Raw genomic sequence first — 21,989 nt, 5'->3', positions numbered from 1 at the left:
TTACCCACATAACCACCCTTCCCAATCCTCTTCATTGTGTCTGAAACCATTTTCCTTCAGCCTAAAGAATACCCTATGCCCTTTAGGGTATAGGCTATGGGCTGTAAGTTCTCCTCAGCTACAGGCATACCTCGGAGATACCACCATTTCCAGACCAAACCACTGCAATGAAGGGAGTACTGCTTTATAGCAACTCACATAAAATTTTTGGTTCCCCAGTGCACATAAGCTATCTTTATATTATACTGCAGACTACTAAGTGTGCAATAGTAATGTGTCTTTTAAAATAATCTACATACCTTGATTTTAAAATATTACTAAAAAATTGCTTATCTTCAACTGACAACACAGGGCTGCCACAAACCTTCAATTTATAAAAAATGTGTTATCTGTTAAGTGCAATAAAATGAAGTATGCCTTCTGGACACCACTGTTCCTGCTGAAAAGTCATGCTGTCAGTCTCGCTGCTGCACCTTTAAATATAAAATGTCTTTTATGCTGTGGTTGCTCATAAGATTTCTCTTTTCTTCAGGCTTTACTAATAATGTGCCTCGGTGCAGTTTACTCTGGATTTTTCCTGGTGTTGAGAACACTTTTTAAATTTATGACTTCATTTTCACCAGTTTTGGAAAATTCTCAACCAATTTCTTATCAAACACAGCTTCTGCCTCATTCTCTTTATTCTCTTTCTCAACTTCAAGTACTTGTCCATGAGAACTTTGCTCAGCATTCCATATGCCTCACATACTCTCCATCCTTTTGTCTCTCAATGCTTCAGTCTAGATTTTTTTCTGACTTATCTTCCACTTCACTAGTTTTTCCTTCAGCTTTATACCGTTAAACCCAACCACTGAGTTCTTAACAATCAGTTCTTCTGTTTTTCAGTTCTAGAATTTCTATTTCATTATTTACCATTTCAGATCTCTGACAAAATTATCAATTTTACTTTCAATTCTTCTAAGACAATAATCATAGATATAAACCCATGACTGACAACTCAAATATCTGTATCCTTTGTATTTTTCTATTATCAATCTTTCCTGTTCATTGTGGTTTATCTTTTCATAAGGCTTCATAATTTTTATGGAGGGCTGAACACTGTATATAAAAAATTATAAAGATAATCTGAGGCTATGGATGATATTATTCAGAAAGGATTTACTTTTGCTTCTAGCAAACAGATTAGCTAGGGACACGAGGAATTCCAGGTCATCTTAAACTAACCCAAAATTGAGATTTAAACACTGGGTTTCACTCTTCAGGTCCCTGTAAAGACAGAAGTAAATTACTCCTATAATTCAGGCCTTCAGGGACTCGACCCCCAAATCTAGAGTGTTTCCCTCCACCCTGGGAGGCCCTAATTGCAGTTTTTTGTCCTCCATGACATGAGCATTTTGAAAATTCTATTTGGCCTCTTCACCTATTGCTTTCAGAATCAACAATGACCTCATGGGCAAGGCAGCCTCAAAAATCAGGCTTACCCTTCAGAGCCTTCCTTATCTTCCAGATCCTGGCCTCTAATTCCTCACTGCCTTTATAGCTCTTTGACCTCTTCTAGCTTCTCTAGTTCTCGCTCTCTTTTAGCTTCTCTCTCTAATGCCAGCAGCATTATTTGGTTCCAAACCACCTTATTACCAAATTCAGACTTAAATTGAAGAAAGTAGAGAAAACCACTAGACCATTCAGGTATCAGATCAGATCAGATCATAACAGTCGCTCAGTGATGTCCGACTCTTTGCGACCCCATGAATCGCAGCACGCCAGGCCTCCCTGTCCATCACCAACTCCCGGAGTTCACTCAGACTCACGTCCATGGAGTCAGTGATGCCATCCAGCCATCTCATCCTCTGTCATCCCCTTCTGCTCCTGCCCCCAATCCCTCCCAGCATCAGAGTCTTTTCCAATGAGTCAGCTCTTCGCATGAGGTGGCCAAAGTACTGGAGTTTCAGCTTTAGCATCATTCCTTCAAAGAAATCCCAGGGCTGATCTCCTTCAGAATGGACTGGTTGGATCTCCTTGCAGTCCAAGGGACTCTCAAGAGTCTTCTCCAACACCACAGTTCAAAAGTATCAATTCTTTGGCACTCAGCCTTCTTCTTTACAGTCCAACTCTCACATCCATATATGACCACTGGAAAAACCATAGCCTTGACTAGACGAACCTTTGTTGGCAAAGTAATATCTCTGCTTTTGAATATGCTATCTAGGTTGGTCATAACTTTCCTTCCAAGGAGTAAGCGTCTTTTAATTTCATGGCTGCAGTCACCATCTGCAGTGATTTTGGAGCCCAGAAAAATAAAGTCTGACACTGTTTCCACTGTTTCCCCATCTATTTCCCATGAAGTAATGGGACCAGATGCCATGATCTTCGTTTTCTGAATGTTGAGCTTTAAGCCAACTTTTTCACTCTCCACTTTCACTTTCATCAAGAGGCTTTTTAGTTCCTCTTCACTTTCTGCCATAAGGGTGGTGTCATCTGCGTATATGAGGTTATTGAGATTTCTCCCGGCAATCTTGATTCCAGCTTGTGTTTCTTCCAGTCCAGCATTTCTCATGATGTACTCTGCATATAAGTTAAATAAACAGGGTGACAATATACAGCCTTGACAGACTCCTTTTCCTATTTGGAACCAGTCTGTTGTTCCATGTCCAGTTCTAACTGTTGCTTCCTGACCTGCTTACAGATTTCTCAAGAGGCAGGTCAGGTGGTCTGTTATTCCCATCTCTTTCAGAATTTTCCACAGTTTGTTGTGATCCACACGGTCAAAGGCTTTGGCATAGTCAATAAAGCAGAAATAGATGTTTTCCTGGAACTCTCTTGCTTTTTCCATGATCCAGTGGATGTTGGCAATTCGATCTCTGGTTCCTCTGCCTTTTCTAAAACCTGCTTGAACATCAGGAGGTTCACGGTTCACGTATTGCTGAAGCCTGGCTTGGAGAATTTTGAGCATTACTTTACTAGCATGTGAGATGAGTGCAATTGTGCAGTAGTCTGAGCATTCTTTGGCATTGCCTTTCTTTGGGATTGGAATGAAAACTGACCTTTTCCAGTCCTGTGGCCACTGCTGAGTTTTCCAAATTTGCTGGCATATTGAGTGCAGCACTTACACAGCATCATCTTTCAGGATCTGAAATAGCTCAACTGGAATTCCATCACCTCCACTAGCTTTGTTCGTAGTGATGCTTTCTAAGGCCCACTTGACTTCACATTCCAGGATGTCTGGCTCTAGGTCAGTGATCACACCATCATGATTATCTGGGTCGTGAAGATCTTTTTTGTACAGTTCTTCTATGTATTCTTGCCACCTCTTCTTAATATCTTCTGCTTCTGTTAGGTCCATACCATTTCTGTCCTTTATCGAGCCCATCTTTGCATGAAATGTTCCTTTGATATCTCTGATTTTCTTGAAGAGATCTCTAGTCTTTCTCATTCTGTCGTTTTCCTCTATTTCTTTGCATTGATCGCTGAAGAAGGCTTTCTTATCTCTTCTTGCTATTCTTTGGAACTCTGCATTCAGATGTTTATATCTTTCCTTTTCTCCTTTGCTTTTCGCTCATTCCCTTATGATTATACAGTGGAAGTGAGAAATAGATTTAAGGGCGTAGATCTGATAGAGTGCCTGATGAACTATGGAATGAGGTTCGTGACACTTGATAGGGATCAAGACCATCCCCATGGAAAAGAAATGCAAAAAAACAAAATGGCTGTCTGGGGAGGCCTTACAAATAGCTGTGAAAAGAAGAGAAGCAAAAAGCAAAGGAGAAAAGGAAAGATATAAGCATCTGAATGCAGAGTTCCGAAGAATAGCAAGGAGAGATAAGAAAGCCTTCCTCAGTGATCAATGCAAAGAAATAGAGGAAAACGACAGAATGGGAAAGACTAGAGATCTCTTCAAGAAAATCAGAGATACCAAGGGGACATTTCATGCAAAGATGGGCTCGATAAAGGACAGAAATGGTATGGACCTAACAGAAGCAGAAGATATTAAGAAGAGGTGGCAAGAATACATAGAAGAACTGTACAAAAAAGATCTTCACGACCCAGATAATCATGATGGTGTGATCACTGACCTAGAGCCAGACATCCTGGAATGTGAAGTCAAGTGGGCCTTAGAAAGCATCACTACGAACAAAGCTAGTGGAGGTGATGGAATTCCAGTTGAGCTATTCCAGATCCTGAAAGATGATGATGTGAAAGTGCTGCATTCAATATGCCAGCAAATTTGGAAAACTCAGCAGTGGCCACAGGACTGGAAAAGGTCAGTTTTCATTCCAATCCCAAAGAAAGGCAATGCCAAAGAATGCTCAGACTACTGCACAATTGCACTCATCTCACATGCTAGTAAAGTAATGCTCAAAATTCTCCAAGCCAGGCTTCAGCAATACGTGAACCGTGAACCTCCTGATGTTCAAGCAGGTTTTAGAAAAGGCAGAGGAACCAGAGATCAAATTGCCAACATCCACTGGATCATGGAGAAAGTAAGAGAGTTCCAGAAAAACATCTATTTCTGCTTTATTGACTATGCCAAAGCCTTTGACCGTGTGGATCACAACAAACTGTGGAAAATTCTGAAAGAGATGGGAATAACAGACCACCTGACCTGCCTCTTGAGAAATCTGTATGCAGGTCAGGAAGCAACAGTTAGAACTGGACATGGAACAACAGACTGGTTCCAAATAGGAAAAGGAGTACATCAAGGTTGTATATTGTCACCCTGCTTATTTAACTTATATGCAGAGTACATCATGAGAAATGCTGGACTGGAAGAAACACAAGCTGGAATCAAGATTGCCGGGAGAAATCTCAATATCCTCATATACGCAGATGACACCACCCTTATGGCAGAAAGTGAAGAGGAACTAAAAAACCTCTTGATGAAAGTGAAAGAGGAGAGTGAAAAAGTTGGCTTAAAGCTCAACATTCAGAAAACGAAGATCATGGCATCCGGTCCCATCACTTCATGGGAAATAGATGGGGAAACAGTGTCAGACTTTATTTTTCTGGGCTCCAAAATCACTGCAGATGGTGACTGCAGCCATGAAATTAAAAGACGCTTACTCCTTGGAAGGAAAGTTATGACCAACCTAGACAGCATATTCAAAAGCAGAGACATTACTTTGCCAACAAAGGTCCGTCTAGTCAAGGCTATGGTTTTTCCTGTGGTCATGTATGGATGTGAGAGTTGGACTGTGAAGAAGGCTGAGTGCCGAAGAATTGATGCTTTTGAACTGTGGTGTTGGAGAAGACTCTTGAGAGTCTCTTGGAATGCCAAGGAGATCCAACCAGTCCATTCTGAAGGAGATCAGCCCTGGGATTTCTTTGAAGGAATGATGCTAAAGCTGAAACTCCAGTACTTTGGCCACCTCATGCGAAGAGCTGACTCATTGGAAAAGACTCTGATGCTGGGAGGGATTGGGGGCAGAAGGAGAAGGGGACGACAGAGGGTGAGATGGCTGGATGGCATCACCGACTCAATGGACGTGAGTCTGAGTGAACTCCGGGAGTTGGTGATGGACAGGGAGGCCTGGCGTGCTATGATTCATGGGGTCGCAAAGAGTCGGACACAACTGAGCGACTGAACTGAACTGAAACAACCTATTCTAACATTGGTAGAAGAAGAAATCTGACTTCCTATGCTTTAATTCATATTTTTAAATTCCTATTTTCTTGTGTCACCAAAAGCTTATATAAACTTTTTAAGGACATCTAAATGATTGTACTCTATGGACATACTGCATCTTAAACCATCTCTTCCACTTTAACATTAATATTGTTTTTAAGTCTTCGCTATTATAAATATCACTGCGACGAACAACTTTGGAACCACTAGGTCCATCTAGAACAATTGCAAAATTCCAATTTAATTACTAAGTGTTCTTCAAATGATGTAAGAGCATATGAAAATTTTTAAACTAAATATTTTATCCTCTGTACATCATTTCCTGTACTCTTGAAATATAGCCCTATATAAGCCTAGCAATAAAGACAAGCTGAATCAACAAAAATATCTGATTTATGAATATTTTAACAGTGTTTTAGGAAGCGGCTCATCCGATTAAGGGGTTCAAGCCAAAAGGGAACAAGACAGCCAAGAAACAGGACTCTACCTCAGAAGACAATATACTTGAAATGCAACAGAGTTATGAACTCATACTGATTTTTAAGAAGTAGTCTTCGATTTGTAAGTATTACATTCCAAAATCTCATTTGTAAGGCAGGTATTTATGATTGAGAATATACATTTATAATAAAAATTAAAATGGTAGGTTCTTAAATTAGTCCATGGAAGGAGTTAGGGGACAGTGACATTGAGACTAAGAGACCAAGACTGAAGGTTTTTATTCTCAGAGACTACTGAATGTGTTTTACATGGATAAAGAACCAGAAGTGAAGATAAATTAAATGGGGTCTACAACACAGCTGCTGCTGCTGCTGCTGCTAAGTCACTTCAGTCGTGTCCAACTCTGTGCGACCCCATAGACAGCAGCCCACCAGGCTCTGCCATCCCTGGGATTCTCCAGGCAAGAACACTGGGGTGGGTTGCCATTTCCTCCTCCAATCCATGAAAGTGAAAAGGCAAAGTGAAGTCACTCAGTCGTGTCCGACTCTTCGTGACCCCATGGACTGCAGCCCACCAGGCTCCTCCATCCATGGGATTTTCCAGGCAAGAGTACTGGAGTGGGTGCTAGGAACACTAAACACCTAATACCATAAAAAGAAGGGACACCTTCTTCCCCTAAAACAGGAAGAAAGGGAGAGAGGACAGGTTGAAATAAACACAAATATTTAAGAAGGTTGCACCTGGTTTTGATTTTTCTCAATGTACCCATTCAACAAATATGTCAGGCACTGGGACATAAAAGTGAAAATAAAATAATCATGAATCTGAGAGGAATCAAGCAATAAACAACAAAAGGAAATCAATAAAAAAAAATCAGCTTTGCAGATAATTAAAATAGAATAAGAAAATACTGAATGACACTGTAGCATAGTGAGTAGGGAAAGCTTCTCTAAGATGAACTTAGGCTCAGTTAAAATTATAGGAAGGAGCCAGTCATGTAGAATCAGCAGAAGAGTAGGCCAAACAGAGAGAACAACTCATCCAACAGCCCTAGAGTGGGAACGGGTTTGGATCTGAGGAACAGAAAGGTCAGTGAGACTAAAATGTAAAGAGCAACGTGAAGAGGGTCATTGAGAGAGAGATGTGGAGCATCAGTGAATTAAAAAGGAGACAGTAAGAGAAAGCCTAAAATATAAGTTTTTATGTGTTGAATTAAAATTAAAATGTTTTAATACAACAAGATTATACCAAATAGCCGCATCAGAATGTCCTGTTTCAGTCTTTTACTTTCAGTAAATTTCTTAACCTCTGAGCCTTAGTTTTTACCTGTTTAAGACAAATGATAATACCCACCTCATTATAAGTGTTTATGAAGGGACTGCACAATTTCAAAAAAAAGCAGACATTTAAGGCTCGACCCCTCCCCATTTCCATACAATTTGACCAGGTTTATCTGCAGGTTACCTAGGAATTATCTATTGAAGACAGGTTAGACCTCACATAACCCTTTGATGACTCCCAGAAATTGACATCATTATTCCTACCATCCTGGCCATGCCGCAGGTAACCTTCCAAACATGTATGGTCTCAGACTACTTCGTAACCAAAAGATGGAGAAAAGGCAGCAAGCCTCCCAAGAATAGGGTGACCAACAATCTGCAAAAGCTACAGTATCCACTCCTTCAAAGGTTCAAATCAAGCAGAGATCCCTCCAAGTTTATTATATCCAGGGCCACACACCCCTAACCCATATATTCTCCCTGCTGCTGCTAAGTCACTTCAGTTGTGTCTGACTCTGTGAGACTCCATAGATGGCAGCCCACCAGGCTCCTCTGTCCCTGGGATTCTCCAGGCAAGAACACTGGAGTGGGTTGCCATTTCCTTCTTCAATGCATGAAAGTTAAAAGTGAAAGTGAAGCCGCTCAGTTGCACCTGACTTTTCGAGACCCCATGGACTGTAGCCTACCAGGCTCCTCCGTCAATAGGATTCTCCAGGCAAGAGTAGTAGAGTGCGGTGCCATTGCCTTCTCCTATATTCTCCCTATTTGAAAGCAAATGTATTAAGAATTCAGGCTAAAATGCAGTATTTGCCTAATACCTATGGAAAAAAAGGTATACTCCCTTCCAATAACAAAACTAAACTAAAATTGTTCTGCCAGCCTATAGTAAGCAAACAATAAATGCTGTTAATGACAATGAACTGAAAAACCATATTACCCCTCACAACAAACAGATTTAAAATACCATGAGTTTTAAAATGTCTCCTAAACACTTGAGTAGTTCACATTTTTGAACCACCACCATCCCATGGTACATCCCATGAATGTTACCAGTCCCTCCTTAGAATGTGACCTCATAAAGATCGTTTGTAGATTAAATATCTGCTTTCCTCAAGATATTTCAAAGATAAATCATCACATGACCAGGAAAATCAGCACTCCACTGACAACTCAGAGTCTTTAGCACTAACACAGACCATAAAGAAAGTATATAGGTAGAGTAACTTTATTGATATTAAAATCTCCAGAAAAAAAAATTCCCTAAATATTTAGAGCCTCTAGGGGAAAAGTTTCCCAAAGCCTTTGTGAATAATTCAAGTCAATAGTTAACAAACATCGAAAGCCAAAAGAACCTGCCTTTACTACTTAGGGATACAAGGTGGCTCAGACATTAAAGGCGTCTGCCTACAATGCAGAAGACCTGGGTTTAATCCCTGGGTCAGGAAGATCCCCCTGGAGAAGGAAATGGCAACCCACTCCAGTACGCTTGCCTGGAAAATCCCATGGATGGACGGAGGAGCCTGGTAGGCTACAGTCCATGGGGTCGCAAAGAATTTTAAACACTTAGTTTTCATTAACCTCTAAAGTACAAATGAGCATTCTGAGCTTTAAAACTTCATCAGAAAATTTTCTGAAAGATATTTTTCTTCTTAGTCTATTCTCCATTTGACTAATTTTATTTCACTTTACAAGTCCTGGAATACAAAAATGGCTTCCTTTTGTTTGCTTCTGCCTGTACATTTACAGCATCACTCAGAACAATGTCAAAAAGAAACACTCAGCTCCGGGAAACCACAATATTCTTGTACAGCTGCCATATACTCCATTCATAATAGCTTCCTTGCTGGCCTAGCACCTTCCTTTGCTTCTGCCAAGGGCTCAATGGTCAACAAAAAAAATTTTGGAAAGGCTATGATTACAATAAAGAGGAATAAATTATGGTTGGAAACTACCTAATTCTATTCTGAACACAGAATCTTCTATAACACTAAGGAATTAAATTTCTAGTTAGAAAACTATAAGCTTATAGTTTTAGTATAACTTATAGACTATGAATGATTAAGTATTTTTATCTCTGTAACCTTAACTTATCCATGGAAGCATTTTTCATTTCAAACTTTTTTGTATGATAAAAAGCATGATTAAAATAACCACTATGCTTCAAAATCAAGTATTTAGTATGGTGAACTATACATAAAACACAGAAAATTTGACTACAGTTTTAAAGAATCAGTTGCTCAAGAGAAGAAGAAGTATACCAGAAAGGACTAGGAGCCAAGAGACCCGGGTCCTAGTCTGGTGACTGGCATTAACTGGCCATGTGACCTTGAGCAGGTTACTCATCTTTCTGGGACTCTCCCTCTACAAATTAAGAGTTAGATCAATTAATTTCTTAAAGTCTTCTTAAAGCTTCAAATTTTAGAAACTAATCAACGTAGAAACTTAAAAGAGATTTTAAGTTTTACAAGTGTAACTACACAGTAAAGCTTTTAAGTGAAAACGACTCCTGACGTTTTTCAAAGAGAAATCAGAAACCAATATTTTTTTAAGAGAAACATATCATCACTAGTGATGGTCCCAAGGAAAAAAAGTCTTTTACTTCTAATTACTATTCTCCATTATTGATTTATCAAAACCCATCCAGGGACCTGAACTATAACTACTACCCAGTACACTTCAGTTCAGTTGCCCAGTCATGTCCAACTCTTTGCGACCCCATGAATCACAGCACGCCTAGGCCTCCCTGTCCGTCATCAACTCCTGGAGTTCACTCAAACTCACGTCCATCAACTCGTTGATGCCATCCAGCCATCTCATCTTGTGTCGTCCCCTTCTCCTCCTGCCCCCAATCTCTCCCAGCATCAGAGTCTTTTCCAATAAGTCGGCTCTTCGCTCAAGGTGGCCAAAGTATTGGAGTTTCAGCTTTAGCATCAGTCCTTCCAATGAACAGCCAGGACTGATCTCCTTTAGAAGGGACTAGTTGGATCTCCTTGCAGTCCAAGGGACTCTCAAGAGTCTTCTCCAACACCACAGTTCAAAAGCATCAATTCTTCGGCGCTCAGCTTTCTTCACAGTCCAACTCTCACATCCATACATGACCACTGGCAAAACCATAGCCTTGACTAGATGGACCTTTGCTGGCAAAGTAATGTCTCTGCTTTCGAATATGCTATCTAGGTTGGTCATAACTTTCCTTTCAAGGAGTAAGCGTCTTTTAATTTCATGGCTGCAGTCACCATCTGCAGTGATTTTGGAGCCCAAAAAAATAAAGTCTGACACTGTTTCCACTGTTTCCCCATCTATTTCCCATGAAGTGATGGGACCGGATGCTATGATCTTTGTTTTCTGAATGTTGAGTTTTAAGCCAACTTTTTCACTCTCCTCTTTCACTTTCATCAACAGGCTTTTTTTTAGTTCCTCTTCACTTTCTGCCCATCACTTCTCAAATCTATTTCTGCTTTATGGACTATGCCAAAGCCTTTGACTGTGTGGATCACAATAAACTGTGGAAAATTCTGAAAGAGATGGGAGTACCAGACCACCTGACCTGCCTCTTGAGAAATCTGTATGCAGGTCAGGAGGCAACAGTTAGAACTGGACATGGAACAACAGACTGGTTCCAAACAGGAAAAGGAATACGTCAAGGCTGTATATTGTCACCCTGCTTATTTAACTTCTATGCAGAGTACATCATGAGAAATGCTGGGCTGGAGGAAGCACAAGCTGGAATCAAGATTGCCGGGAGAAATCTCAATAACTTCAGATATGCAGATGACACCACCCTTATGGCACAAAGTGAAGAAGAACTAAAGAGCCTCTTGATGAAAGTGAAAGAGGAGAGCGAAAAACTTGGCTTAAAGCTCAAGACTCAGAAAACAAAGATCATGGCATCCAGTCCTATCACTTCATGGGAAATAGATGGGGAAACAGTGGAAACAGTGTCAGACTTTATTTTTGGGGGCTCCAAAATCACTGCAGATGGTGACTGCAGCCATGAAATTAAAAGACACTTACTCCTTGGAAGGAAAGTCATGACCAACCTAGATAGCATATTAAAAAGCAGAGACATCACTTTGCCAACAAAGGTCCGTCTAGTCAAGGCTATGATTTTTCCAGTGGTCATGTATGGATGTGAGAGTTGGACTGTGAAGAAAGCTGAGTGCTGAAGAATTGATGCTTTTGAACTGTGGTGTTGGAGAAGACTCTTGCGAGTCCCTTGGACTGCAAGGAGGTCCAACCAGTCCATCCTAAAGGAGACCAGTCCTGGGTGTTCATTGGAAGGACTCTTGCTGAGGCTGAAACTCCAATACTTTGGTCACCTCATGCGAAGAGCTGACTCACTGGAAAAGACCCTGATGCTAGGAGGGATTGGGGGCAGGAGGAGAAGGGGATGACAGAGGATGAGATGGCTGGATGGCATCACTGACTCGATGGACATTGAGTCTGAATGAACTCCGGGAATTGGTGATGGACAGGGAGGCCTGGTGTGCTGCGATTCATAGGGTTGCAAAGAGTTGGACACGACTGAGTGACTGAAATGAACTGAACTTCTCAAATACCACCCAACCCTATTTATTAAAAACACTCTGCCACTTACAACTAATTACCAATCTCATTATTTTCATTCATCACATTAATCGCAGGACAAAAATACAGTCAATAGGAAATTAAATAACTGACATGTGCTTACAGCTTAACTGTGCAGTTTTTATATATGGATTCTGTCCTTAAAAAGAAAAAATAATTCTCTCCCCAGACTTATCAATGCAACTTTAAAACCAAATACTTAGCATGAACTAGAGATTAAATGATTTTAGCATCATTTCTGGATGTCAGACCCTAAATAGAGCACAACTGTGATTTAGGATATTGTGGAGTTTCCAGTTTGGTCTAAAGCACCTCCCCAGTCCCAAATTCCCTTTCTGGTCTTCTCAAGGATTAGGTAAAGATTTGCCTAATGGTTCCCATGGTGTGGGGTATAGGGAGCAGGGCTGGGATTCCTGACCCGGCATGACTTCAGTTATATCTCTAGTTTGTAAATGTGAGCATTGGCTCATTCTTAACTCCCTAGCACCCAGCAAGAAGTTCAATGAAAATGTGATGTGGAAAGGTGCCAACACGATTTTCACCTAAAGGAACCAGGAATCAGCTACCATATTTAAATCAACAAACTAGACAAGGATTGCGGATGAAAGCAGATTTTTTTGGAAGGCAATGTGCCAATACATACTTTTCAAAGTTTAATGTATGATTCCCTTGACCCAGTACATTTCATTTCTAGAAGTTTATTCTGAAGAATACCTAGAAACTGCATAATAGATTGTCACTGTAACCGCTTCTAATATTAAAAATCACAAACAACCCAGAAGACTATCACTATGATTTGTTAAATAAACATATATATATATATCCATATTATAAAATCTAAATAAAACTTAAAAAAAGAATTCAAGGAGACCTACATGTTGTATCAACATAGGTAATCTTTTCATTCTAGAAGCATTTTTGTTTAAAAATCCCACTTTTGCATAACAATGTATTTTATATGTATTAAAAACGTTATATATACTACTTTTCAAATTTAAGAATATATCTTAAACATAAATAAGATACTCCACTTTTTTTTTAAAAAATCTGTCAAGCTTATCTAAAATAAAAGTAACTGTGGAAGGGGCCTTGCTTCTTGAAGTATGATCCATATCAGCAACACAGAGTTTCAGGCCCCACCTCAGACCTATTCAGACAAGATCCACAGATCTGAATTTATGTTAAAGTCTCAGAAGCACTGGTTTATAAAACTCACTTAACAGAGTCTGAACACCAGTTCAAGATCCACATTAAAAACCAAAACTATGAGTTGGGTGGCTTATCTTACTTAATTTCTCTGAATCTCGTTTTGATCTCATAAGACACATTATTTTGAAATTTTTACTGTATCAGCAGATGTTAAATTGTAAACTGCTACACAATATAAGGACTTATTAGTTGTCAGTCTTTGCGACTAAATGCTAAGAAGGCAACAACTTGTTCAGAGCCGCTTAGAAAAAGGAACTGGAGGGATGGACCCCAAATAGTAGACAGTGGTTACCTCTACAGAGAATAGTAGTTGAGGGGTAGGGGAGTAAAGGAAGACTTATATTTTGTTCTATATATTTTATGATCCATAAATTGTTTCTCACAAAGAGTGCTATACTTGTATACTGCTATTCAGATAGGTCTAAAAAATTTGGAAAACTCAGCAGTGGCCACAGGACTGGAAAAGGTCAGTTTTCATTCCAATCCCAAAGAAAGGCAATGCCAAAGAATGCTCAAACTATCGCACAACTGCACTCATCTCACACACTAGGAAAGTCATGCTCAAAATTCTCCAAGCCAGGCTTCAGCAATACATGAACCGTGAACTTCCTGATGTTCAAGCTGGTTTTCGAAAAGGCAGAGGAACCAGAGATCAAATTGCCAACATCCGCTGGATCATGGAAAAAGCAAGAGAGTTCCAGAAAAACATCTATTTCTGCTTTATTGACTAGGCCAAAACCTTTGACTGTGTGGATCACAATAAACTGTGGAAAATTCTGAAAGAGATGGGAATAACAGACCACCTGATCTGCCTCTTGAGAAATCTGTATGCAGGTCAGGAAGCAACAGTTAGAACTGGACATGGAACAACAGACTGGTTCCAAATAGGAAAAGGAGTACATCAAGGTTGTATATTGTCACCCTGCTTATTTAACTTATATGCAGAATACATCATGAGAAACGCTGGGCTGGAAGAAACACAAGCTGGAATCAAGATTGCCGGGAGAAATATCAATAAGCTCAGATATGCAGATGATACCACCCTTATGGCAGAAAGTGAAGAGGAACTAAAAAGCCTCTTGATGAAAGTGAAAGTGGAGAGTGAAAAAGTTGGCTTAAAGCTCAACATTCAGAAAACGAAGATCATGGCATCCGGTTCTATCACTTCATGGAAAATAGATGGGGAAACAATGGAAACAGTGTCAGACTTTATTTTGGGGGGCTCCAAAATCACTGCAGATGGTGACTGCAGCCATGAAATTAAAAGATGCTTACTTCTTGGAAGGAAAGTTATGACCAACCTAGATAGCATATTCAAAAGCAGAGACATTACTTTGCCAACAAAGGTCCGTCTAGTCAAGGCTATGGTTTTTCCAGTGGTCATGTATGGATGTGAGAGTGGAACTGTGAACAAGGCTGAGCGCTGAAAAATTGATGCTTTTGACCTGTGGTGTTGGAGAAGACTCTTGCAAGTCCCTTGGACTGCAAGGAGATCCCACCAGTCCATTCTGAAGGAGATCAGCCCTGGGATTTCTTTGGAGGGAATGATGCTGAAGCTGAAACTCCAGTACTTTGGCCTCCTCATGCGAAGAGCTGACTCATTGGAAAAGACTCTGATGCTGGGAGGGATTGGGGGCAGGAGGAGACGGGGACGACAGAAGATGAGATGGCTGGATGGCATCACTGACTCGATGAACATGAGTCTGAGTGAACTCCAGGAGTTTGTGATGGACAGGGAGGCCTGGCGTGCTGCGATTCATGGGGTCGCGGAGAGTCGGACACAACTGAGCGACTAAATTGAACTGAAGAAGTGAAAGTCACTCAGTCGCGTCCAACTCTTTGTGACCCATCGACTGTAGCCTTCCAGGCTCCTCTGTCCATGGATTTCTCCAGGCAAGAATACTGGAGTGGGTTGCCATTTCCTTCTCCAGGGGATCTTCCCAACCCACGGATCTAACCCAGATCTCCCATATCGTAGGCAGACTCTTTACTGACTGAGCCACCAGGGAAGCCCAGGCCTAAGAAAGGAGGCAGGAATTAGGATCCCATCCCCCTCACTGAAGTAGCAGCGGGTTGGCCTCATTTTAACATTTCCTCATGGCTGATCCCAGAGCCACAGGGAAGGTCAGTGGTGGCTGTAAGGAGGCGCCCGAGGTAGTGGACACCGCTGAGTTAGACCTGCCACCAGTCCCAGAAGTTGCAGAGGGGAGACCCCAAGTCACTGCTGATTAAGGAGCTTCTACAGTACTGACATTCCATCTCCTAGGGCTTGACTCCCCACGGGTGCGCACCATGAATGACATCACTGCACCCCTTCCCCTCCTCCTGGAAGCTGCTGCAGGAAGGAACACTGTGGGGACAGAGTTGAGGCTTCCAGTGCTCCTGGTTGACTACTCCCACCTATTTCCTTCCAGCACAAAATGTGCTAATCATGAAAACATTTCACAATGACTTGCTTGTTATAATTCCCCTCTTCCAACAAACCTAATGGAGATCAGAATTAATAACTTCATTGGAAAATGTGAATAAAATTTAGGCTCAGTTTTCAAACAAATACTTCAACCATTTTTCTTTTAATACATAGTTCATTTTTCTTTTAATGCTCTAGGTTAGTCATTAGAGGACATTATCATATGGTTGACTGTAACATGAACTCCACTGAAAGTAGACTTGGGGAACCAACTTGCCCATGTGTATACAGCTAACATATTAAAAACAGGTTTCATTATAGCAAGAGTCACCAAAAGCTTTAACCAAAGCCACAAAATGAACAGAGCAGATTATCTTCTTCCCCAGCCTAAATCCTTCAAAATTTCTATCATGAATCACATGAAATGCTCAGTGAGCTCACATCTCACAAGAATTAAGGGAGAATATTACATCCATTGGGAGAATTCTTAACAGATTTGAAAACGACACCATCTTTTTTTACAATGACTACGTATCACTTTTATAACCAAAAGAAGGTAAAAACTACTTTTAGCAAATGTTATTTTAATTCAACACTCAAAAAAAAAAAAAAATTCCCTACCTTATCCCCCTAATTAATCACACAGAAAATAAGGGAGCATGTTTCAATCTCATTGTACTTTATTAAAATGTCTGCGCTTCATTCAGCAAGTATAATACTATATATTAGACACAGGAACTGAAGTTAAGACAAAGGCTTGATCTTGAAGAGATCTAGTGGAGGAAGAGACAGATGAAATAAAAAGTGATAAATGCTACCACAGATAACATGAATTAAGTATCGTGGAAAAATAACATGTAGAAGCCACCACAATAACCATGCAAACTAACCAGTACACATAATTTGAAAAGACACAAATCCTTAACTTAAAAGTAGATATTTCTTTTAATGGTACTAGTTAAACATCATGTTAATATCATTTAAGAAAACATCTACTTTGTGTGTGAATGGTTGTGTGAGAGTGTACATGAGGACTGCTGTTGTATACCTACACAGGTCACTTTCTGAAAAATGACTTTTATTATCAAGACTGTTGTATACCTGAGAAGCTACTGTATGGAGGAAATAACTAAGCCTTGTTCAGTTGCTAAGCCGTGTCTGACTCTTCGTGACCCCATGAACTGCAGCATGCCAGAGCAGCATGCCAGACTTCCCTGTCCATCACTGTCTCCCCGAGTCTGCTCAAACTCATGTCCACTGAGTTGGTGATTCCATCCAACCATCTCATCCTCTGTCTTCCCCTTCTCCTGCCCTCAATCTTTCCCAGGATCAGAGTCTTTTCTCCAATGAGTCAGCTCTTCATATCAGGTGGCCAAAGTATTGGGAGTTTCAGCTTCAGCATCAGTTCTTCCAATGAATATTCAGAGTTGATTTCCTTTAGGATTGACTGGTTTGATCTCCATGCTGTCCAAGGGACTCTCCAGACTCATCTCCAACACCACAGTTCAAAAAAGCATCAATTCTTTGGTGCTCACCCTTCTTTATGGTCCAACTCTCACATCCATACTTTGACTACTTGGAAAAACTGTAGCTTTGACTGTATGGACATTCGTTGGCAAAGTGATGTCTCTGCTTTTTAACAGGCTGTCTAGTTTTGTCATAGCTTTCCTTCCAAGGTACAAGCCCCAACTAAGCCTTGTTGCTGCTGCTGCTGCTAAGTCGCTTCAGTCGTGTCCGACTCTGTGCGACCCCATAGACGGCAACCCACCAGGCTTCCCCGTCCTTGGGATTCTCCAGGCAAGAACACTGGAGTGGGTTGCCATTTCCTTCTCCAATGCATGAAAGTGAAAAGTCAAAGTGAAGTCACCCAGTCGTGTCCGACTCTTTGGGACCCCATGGACTGCAGCCTACCAGGCTCCTCTGTCCATGGGATTTTCCAGGCAAGAGTACTGGAGTGGGGTGCATTGCCTTCTCCAACTAAGCCTTAGGAGGTGGGTAATCCTGGATTCTAAGTCTAATTCTATTAACTAAGTAACATAACCTCCAAAGAACTAGTGAAAAGTTAATGTAATTAATAATGATTACTACTTGCATACCTCTTCCTTTCAGTTTTCCTTTGGGGACACACAAAGCAATTTCATTTAACAAATATTTACAAATGCACTTACTATTGTGTAAGACCTTGTGATTAGAGACTGTAGGAGATACAGAGATTACAGCTGTTGTCCTCGTGATATTTACATCTTGAGAGGTTAGGATAAGGAAATATGTGCATTTTTTTAAAATCTTTCAGCCAAACTGCGTGGCATGTGGGATCTTAGTTCCCCAATGAGGGATTGAACTCACGCCCCCTGAACTAGCAGTGCAGAGTCTTAACCACTGGACCACCAGTGAAGTCCCTGTACGTGATGTTTAAACTTAAGAGATCCCATATCGCACTGAACATCCTTACTTAGTCACTTATCACTATAATGGAATCTCCTGGAATGCAAGAAGTTACACGTAGTGCTATCCTTGGGATTTAGTGAGCATGCAAACATAGGGGAAAGGTAAAAAGGAAGGGAGAAAGCAATCCAAGGAAACATACAGATTCATAAATTCTGCTACGTGCATCTTACTTCCAAAATACAAGAAGTTATTTAAGGTGCTTTTTTTACAGCAAGCATGAAAAGGTAAGTAGTAGAAGGATTATATTTTTAAAAAGCTTTTTCAAACCCATGATTTAAAGGAAAGCATTTTTCCAATAAATTATATTCCATTAAATAAATCAATACCTCGAGGTTTTACTAACATAAGCTAATTTAAAATAAAAACATAGCAGGGACCTAAAATACTGCTGGCATGATGCTCTACTTCAGCGGTGGACAAACTAAAACGTGATGGATTTTTCTGTATACCTGCAAGATAAGAATGGTTTTACATTTTGAAAGAGTTGTAAAAACAACAGCAGCCAAGAATATAGAACTGCATAGGTGGCCAGCAATGCTTAAAGTATTTACTCTCTGTTCCGTGACAGAAAGCTTGTCAACTCCCACTCTGTCTCACAATGGAATTTTGAGTCTCTCATTAAATTAAATACTTGATACTTCCATATTTACATTTAAGACAATTATATGATGGCTTTCTCTACCCCCTAGCCAGTTGTCTATTTCCTTACTAGCCATTTTCTTCACATACGGGTAGCTTCATAAATATCAATTACAATATACTGGGATGGCAAGGAAAAAAAGAAAAAAAACTATAGAGACCAAACCACATCTTCTGTTTAATAACAAGCATCCTAGCACAAGCATTTTTCCAACAATGAGTTCAAGTTTTGCAATGGAATAGTAAATTGGGCCTACATTGACCAGAACCCATGACTTAGGCCAACTTCTCCATCCATGAATATAAAATGTGGAGGAGAGGAGACAGTTCCCAGTACTAAATCAATAAGCTGATTAATAATAGGCTGGAATAATATTCACCTAGCTTTAATGACAAGGTTAAAACAGGTAAGAGATGGTGACTTAGAGCTAAATTCAATAAATGCGTGGGACATTTGTGGATTTAACACTAAGTTCTTCATCACTTGTATTATATGACATGAAGTCAAGAAGGGTTAGTGATACTGTCAACAATAAAGTGAAAAGAGAGAACATTTATGCTCAAAACATCAAGAGTAAAAGAGTGCACTCTAACAACATTACAGGAGTATTCAGAAAATCTGGAAAGCAGAACAAATCTACCGGATTAACACATCAGAAAGAAGAACGAAGCTTTCATTTCAGCACAACCAGTAACATGTGATACAGGGCACACAATACTAAAAATCATCTTTCAAAACAATCAACCCAAGAATAAAACCACCGCTCTTCCTACACTAGAATGGAAAAGGCATAAGCCTACTTTCCTTCAACTATCAAAACCTGAAAAGCTTTTGACTCAAAACAGAGGTCTTTATTCTTCCCAAATAATTAAACATTCTGCAGAAGAAATCATACTACACACTCTTTAGAAAGATGGAGTTAAGTCTTAAGGGGTGGGGGGAATCATTTTAAGGACTACATTACAGAGACTCTATAGAGTTTGACAAAAAGTTTTATTTTTAAGGAGAGGTCTCTAATCAATACAATCTTGATACATTGCAGGTTGATACATGTGTCTCAAATGAGAAACTAATTAGAAATGCAAATTTCAGGACAAACTTTTTAAGTCAACTCTAAATCCCCAAAATGCAAACCTACAATCTTCAGATTTTGAATATATTCAATATATTTTTTTTTAAGTATCAATGCACTTAAAATTCTCTTAACTGCCTATCTTTATGTAATGGTTTTACTGCAATTTCTAAGAATGAAATTAGCATTGTAACAGTAATTACAATACCAATTACTTAACATGAGAAAAACCAGCCCTGAAAAAGTAGCTTCTGAAGCCACTGGTATGTACTACAGGAGCGCTAATTCACGCACAGGACTTATTAAGTATTTCTACAGCACATTTATATCTGCCAAGTGCTTCATAATCACTTTTATTAGCTGTTTCTAGTCCAAAGCAATCCATGAAAAACTTTACAGAAGAGGAACCTAGGCTCAGAGAGGAACCAAAGAAAACCAATTTTACTGTGGAGGAAATAACACCATTCTCTTACGCCTGATCCTTCTAACCATCTTTCATCTGCAGAATGAATTTTGCAAAAATCAGTTATTGATAAATGTTGAAAAACAGAAAGGAAAAATTGAATGCTCTGGAACAAACCGTTAGACTTGAAACTAACTACTATCTTTCATTATACAGACATACTATAAGGAAGTAAAATTCTGTCAAATGCCAAGGTTAAAGTGAAGTTATTTTTCACAGTTGCTAAAAACAAAAACAAAAGTAATCAAAGCAGCTCATCTAACAATTTTAAAGTCAGGTTCTGTAATAAGGAGTCAGCATCTATTACCAAAAAAAGTAGAACCCAACAAAAAACAGTGTGTGTGAGGAGGAAGTTCTGGAAGGAGTCAGAATCTGCTGCTTAACCCACTCGGTCAACGTATCTCTCCGAAGATAAAGGTTATAACCAGAACTTGTGGTTTAATCAGTGCATATCTCAGCACCAGCAATGGATCCCATCCAATGTTTTGGAAGAGAAAAACTTGAGCCAGCGCTAGATGTGGAGGAAAGTTCCTTCCTCGGTCCATTTAAACATTCCCCATTTCTTTTATCTCTGTCACATCTTAATGAGAAGAAGGGAAGGAAAAAAAAAATTGTACGCTCACCCAGAGCAGTCTGCCCGCGGAGTTGTCAGGACCCCAGGTCTCTCCATGAGAGCCCGTAAAACCCAATTCCCTAATTAGAGCCCGTCCAGCTCAGTCCCAGCCGGTAAATCAAGCGCTCTTCCTCACCGCCCCCTCCCTCCTATCTCCCGGGGCCAATTCCGTGACCCACATCCCTACATCCTGCGCAGAGCCCCAAACTCTGCAGCCCCACTAGACTTCCGCCCCGGTGGCTCCCCAGTTAACCTCCCCCAGCCCCCACCCCATCTTTGTCTCGCAACCCCAAACACACCACCTCAACGTTCCCCCCCGACTCCCATCCGCAGCCCTTCCCCCTCCGCCGACCCCCGTCCTCCTGATCTCCTCCCTACCCCCACCCCCCCCAGCCCTCGGCCCCGTCACCCCGGCTCCTCGCCTCCCCAGCCTCGCACGACCCGTCCCCTCCCCCAGCTTCCTCCGTCCCTTCCTTCCCCTCCCTCAGCCCCTCCGCCCACGCCCACCCCTGCTCCCGCGGGTCCTCCGCAGGGCCTTTCACCTTGTCCATGAGCTTCCAGCACTTCTCCACCATCTTCTTGTCCACGGTCCCCGGCGGGTGGGGGCTGAGGTGGTGGTGGTGGTGGTGGTGCGGCTGGAAGGCGTCCTTCATGAGCCCGATCAGGCCGCCGGAGCCCCCGGAGCCGCCGCCGCCTCCGGCCCCAGAGCCCTTTTTCACGTTGCCGGCCATGGCCCAGGAGAGGGTCAGGGCCCAGCCGCGTCCGCCGGCTCCGCTCGGCTGCGAGTGAGGGAAGGAGGGCTTGAAGGAGGGGCCTCTCCCGGCCGCCGCCGCCGCCGCAGCCGCCGGCCGTCCGGCGGAGGGAGGGGCGGCCGCGGGGAGGGGAGTGGGCGGCGCCGGGCGCGCGAGTCCGCGCGGGCGCGCCCCCTCACAAAGCGCGAGCCCGGGGGGAGCGCGCGGGGCTCGGAGAAGCGAGCGGCCGCGTCTGGACTGAGCAGCGGCCTCTTCTGCGCCACCCCCTTCCCGAGTCACCGCTCCCGGAAAGCCGCCGCCAAGTTTCCGCGCCGCCTCCACGTCCCTGCCCCCGGGGGGCGGGCCCAGGCCGAACCGTCCCCCTTCGCCCCCTGCTGGAAGAGTTGGGGAAAAGGCGGGGCGTGGCTAACGTGGAGTTTGCGCACTAGGCAGAAGCCGGCCCTCCATGTTCCCT

The 21,989-nt window shown here is 41.6% G+C and overlaps 1 protein-coding gene across 2 annotated transcripts in view; it reads right to left on the bottom strand.

Annotated features, from left to right (window-relative positions):
• CBL (Cbl proto-oncogene) overlaps nt 1-21,570 on the bottom strand; it is a 99,330-nt gene extending 77,760 nt beyond the window's left edge. For both annotated transcript variants that reach the window (XM_002693082.6, XM_010812517.4), the window contains exon 1: nt 21,326-21,570. In XM_002693082.6, coding sequence (XP_002693128.3) covers nt 21,326-21,514 — 189 coding nt within the window. In that variant the 5' untranslated portion in view covers nt 21,515-21,570. The remainder of the gene's footprint in view (nt 1-21,325) is intronic.
• Between the last annotated feature and the right edge of the window lie 419 nt (nt 21,571-21,989).

This window comes from Bos taurus, chromosome 15 (genome assembly GCF_002263795.3).
Source record: "Bos taurus isolate L1 Dominette 01449 registration number 42190680 breed Hereford chromosome 15, ARS-UCD2.0, whole genome shotgun sequence".
NCBI lineage: Eukaryota > Metazoa > Chordata > Mammalia > Artiodactyla > Bovidae > Bos > Bos taurus.
The sequence above is the reverse complement of the archived record's forward strand: the minus strand, read 5'-3'. Positions and strand labels throughout refer to the sequence as shown.